The sequence below is a fragment of the Fulmarus glacialis genome, unplaced genomic scaffold (assembly GCF_000690835.1).
Source record: "Fulmarus glacialis isolate BGI_N327 unplaced genomic scaffold, ASM69083v1 C14127665, whole genome shotgun sequence".
Taxonomy (NCBI): domain Eukaryota; kingdom Metazoa; phylum Chordata; class Aves; order Procellariiformes; family Procellariidae; genus Fulmarus; species Fulmarus glacialis.
In genome coordinates this window covers 1-3,065 of record NW_009242684.1, presented here as the reverse complement: position 1 = coordinate 3,065, position 3,065 = coordinate 1, and the positions used below count along the sequence as shown (strand labels likewise).

General features: G+C 36.3%; 1 protein-coding gene across 1 annotated transcript; it reads right to left on the bottom strand.

Moving 5' to 3' along the window:
- Positions 1-568: 568 nt before the first annotated feature.
- On the bottom strand, positions 569-2,942 carry RWDD2B (RWD domain containing 2B). Its single transcript, XM_009586345.1, has 4 exons — positions 2,728-2,942; positions 2,571-2,638; positions 1,496-1,861; positions 569-806 (listed from the first exon to the last, which is right to left on the bottom strand). The coding sequence occupies exons 1-4, from the start codon at positions 2,932-2,934 to the stop codon at positions 569-571; spliced, it is 879 nt and encodes a 292-aa protein (XP_009584640.1). The 5' UTR covers positions 2,935-2,942.
- Positions 2,943-3,065: the final 123 nt, after the last annotated feature.

The window sequence follows — 3,065 nt, the reverse complement described above, 5'->3', positions numbered from 1 at the left end:
TTAGAGTAGGCATCCTAGCTCACCCTGTTTGCATGAAGACAGCTTTTGTGAACTTGCTCCCTCTTTTTTCTTTTTCAAATAAAACATTAGTCTTATGGCTTAATATACTTTAAGGTAGAAAGTAGAAGAAAAGATTGTTACAAAAAAGTCTTAATGTAGTGTATGTAAACAGTAACAAATAACGTAAACATCACATTTCCTCTCCTGAGATATCCGCACTTCATTTTTGCCTCTTCTTAGTCATGTATTCATTCACCATAATTCCATCTATTCATTCACCTGTAATTCTGTTACTGCCCAGTAGGTTATCAAACACATTTTCTTTCATTGTGATTAGGTATGCACCTAAATTTCCTTAAAACCAGAAAGTGTAATAAATCATTCATTTAGTCATTTTAATTATTCAGGATTTCATTGAATATTTGTTTTCATTGAAAACTGGATTCATCACATAAACCACAAATTGTTAATTCCTTCTCTGATCAACTGTTGCAGAACAGCTAAGGTATCTGTTACGAGGATTAACTTACAAAGATCACCACTTGGACCTATGGTGATCTTCAACCCTTCAATGCCCTTCAACCCCAAAGTACATTTGAAAAATGTCAGCACATCCTTTTTCTTCTAAAAACTGATATAGCTGCCCCAAATCCATATGATTTCCTCTGGCACCATGTGCATCAAAATATTTTTCTTCCAAAGTGGAGAACTTTCTTTGTTTCTGAATCTCGGCATGTCCTCCACCTTCCAAAGAAACATCTTCTCTGTGTCGAATGACAATTCTTTTCCACGTTAATTTTCTTACTCTGAAAGCAATTGGAGAAATACGAGTCTATAAAATAAAGACTGTTTAGAAAATACTATGAAATAGCTATTACCACAAAAGTCAATAAATTCCATTTGTACATATATGTTGACAGAGATAATGGTTCCCTAGCTGGTCATAGAAATACTACTCACACGTAAACACTCCCATAAGCAGGAGCTTGTTCCTTTATACCTCCCTAGGATCAAAAAACCTTAATGTTACTCCTCACAAAATAATTGATGAAGATTTCAGTGCTCACTTCTGCCTTGCCTGTGCTAAGAATTCTCATATTCTCATACTCTCTTAGCTGTTATAATCAAACGGCAATATTCATTTACTCTGCATAACCCAGAAATATAAAAGATAGGAGCAGAATAAAACATAAATGTAAAGCGATATAACAGCATACATATCTAACACGACTGGGGTACTGCAGTCCATCGCTGTACAACTGCAATACAGAGGAAGGTAAAACAGAAATAAATGTGCACAGTGTGGTACTAGTAGCTTTGATTGCTGTAACCAACAGTACAGCGGATATTCAGAGTTGTAAATACATTATGCTAAACTTTGCAGACTTTTATAGGTTGGAAGGAGGTTGGATCTCGCACCTTATGGCCACATATACAACATGAAACACGTAATATTCTAACTACTAATGGCATTTAAGTACAAAGAAGAACTAACCTTGACCAGAACTCTTCACAACTACTTTGTAGACCTTCTACACAAACAACACCTGGTTTCCCTGGCATACAAAACCCTGACAGAGATAGCTCCTTGGCCCAGTCAATAATATTCTTTCTTTTTTGCTTGTTGTAAATGTGATGACTATAGATCCACAATCGAGTGAATGTGAGGTCTTCTGACTGCATGGCATCTGATGTTGTCACTGAGGAAGACGAAACCTCTTTGTCAACATAAGCAGCTGCATGGTCTTTAACCCATTCCCTTGCGCTCAACATGCAGGGCTCACCGCTGCAGTTTTGCATCAAATATGTTTTTAGATCAGAGTTCAGGCGAATCTGCTGAGAGCGGCTTAATAATGATGACCTAAAGAAAAAGAAAAATATAAATGCAGTTGTAATGTGCTTACAATTTAGCATGTTTTTCAAAAAGTTTTACTTGGCGCTGCCAAAAAATCAGGCCGTATTTGGACAGTATGCACTTGCTATTGATACTTAAGTCACACTAGCTATGAAAAGGTCTTAAATAGTATTTAATTGGTGTGCTAACTCTTGAGTTCACATATAGTACTACCAATCTGTAAATCAAAATCAGGAAAAAGGTGCTTGAAAGGTAAGTATGGTGGCTGAATTGATTTCCTGTAATATGCAAGGCTACTTCTTTAAACAGAAATGTTCCAATAAAAAATAACAGAAGCCTGGGAGTAATAGCATTTTGACAAGGGAAGAATAAGACCACTGACTAACTTTTCACTCCTTTAGTTAGTGTTAAGCCTTGTCAAAATGGACAACAGTTTCTCTTCTTGAGCATCAGACCTGTGAACAGTATCTACATGTAACCCCTCTGTACAGAAGATGGCACTCCTCCACACTTTTCCCATTTTTCTCACTTACTTGCTGAGGACACCAGAGAAATCATAACCTTGGAGATTTGTTTTTCTTCAACATTGTTGTCCATCTGGCTTAATTTGACAGTAAACTATCAAAAAAGGACTGCTTTTTCCTATTATGACTGTATTTCTGTAGTACACCATAGCTTCTAAGTGTTTTTATTAGCTGTGCTTTTAATGCCATACCTCACAGTGATTTCTGGTAGAACAGTTGGATATTTAAATGGTAAGGCACAGGCCATAGAGAATTCCACCTAAAAACAGATGACCAAATGTTCAGTTCAAGTAAGCCCTAAAATCCCACAAAATAGAAATAAAAATTAAAAAAAGGTGTTTACAATACCATAGAGGGATTAGAGACCCCCGGCTTCACATTCAGCATAAACTGAATTTTTGAAGACGGCATCTCTGCAGACTCATTTTCAACATAGTACTTTAGTTCTGCTACAGCCAGCTGGTCAGTCACAATGAACTCTTCCTCATAAGGAAACATGCTAGAGAGTAAATCTAATTCCGAAATTTGTATCTCAGCTTCTTCTCGGTTAGTCATTTCTGTTGTTTCCTAAGCAAAAAGAAATTAGGGAAGAAAATGGGACTAAATGAATATGGAACTAAGTTCATTAACTACCTCCATGTAAATCATACTAATCCTTATAACCAAGCCGATCAAAACTAACTCTT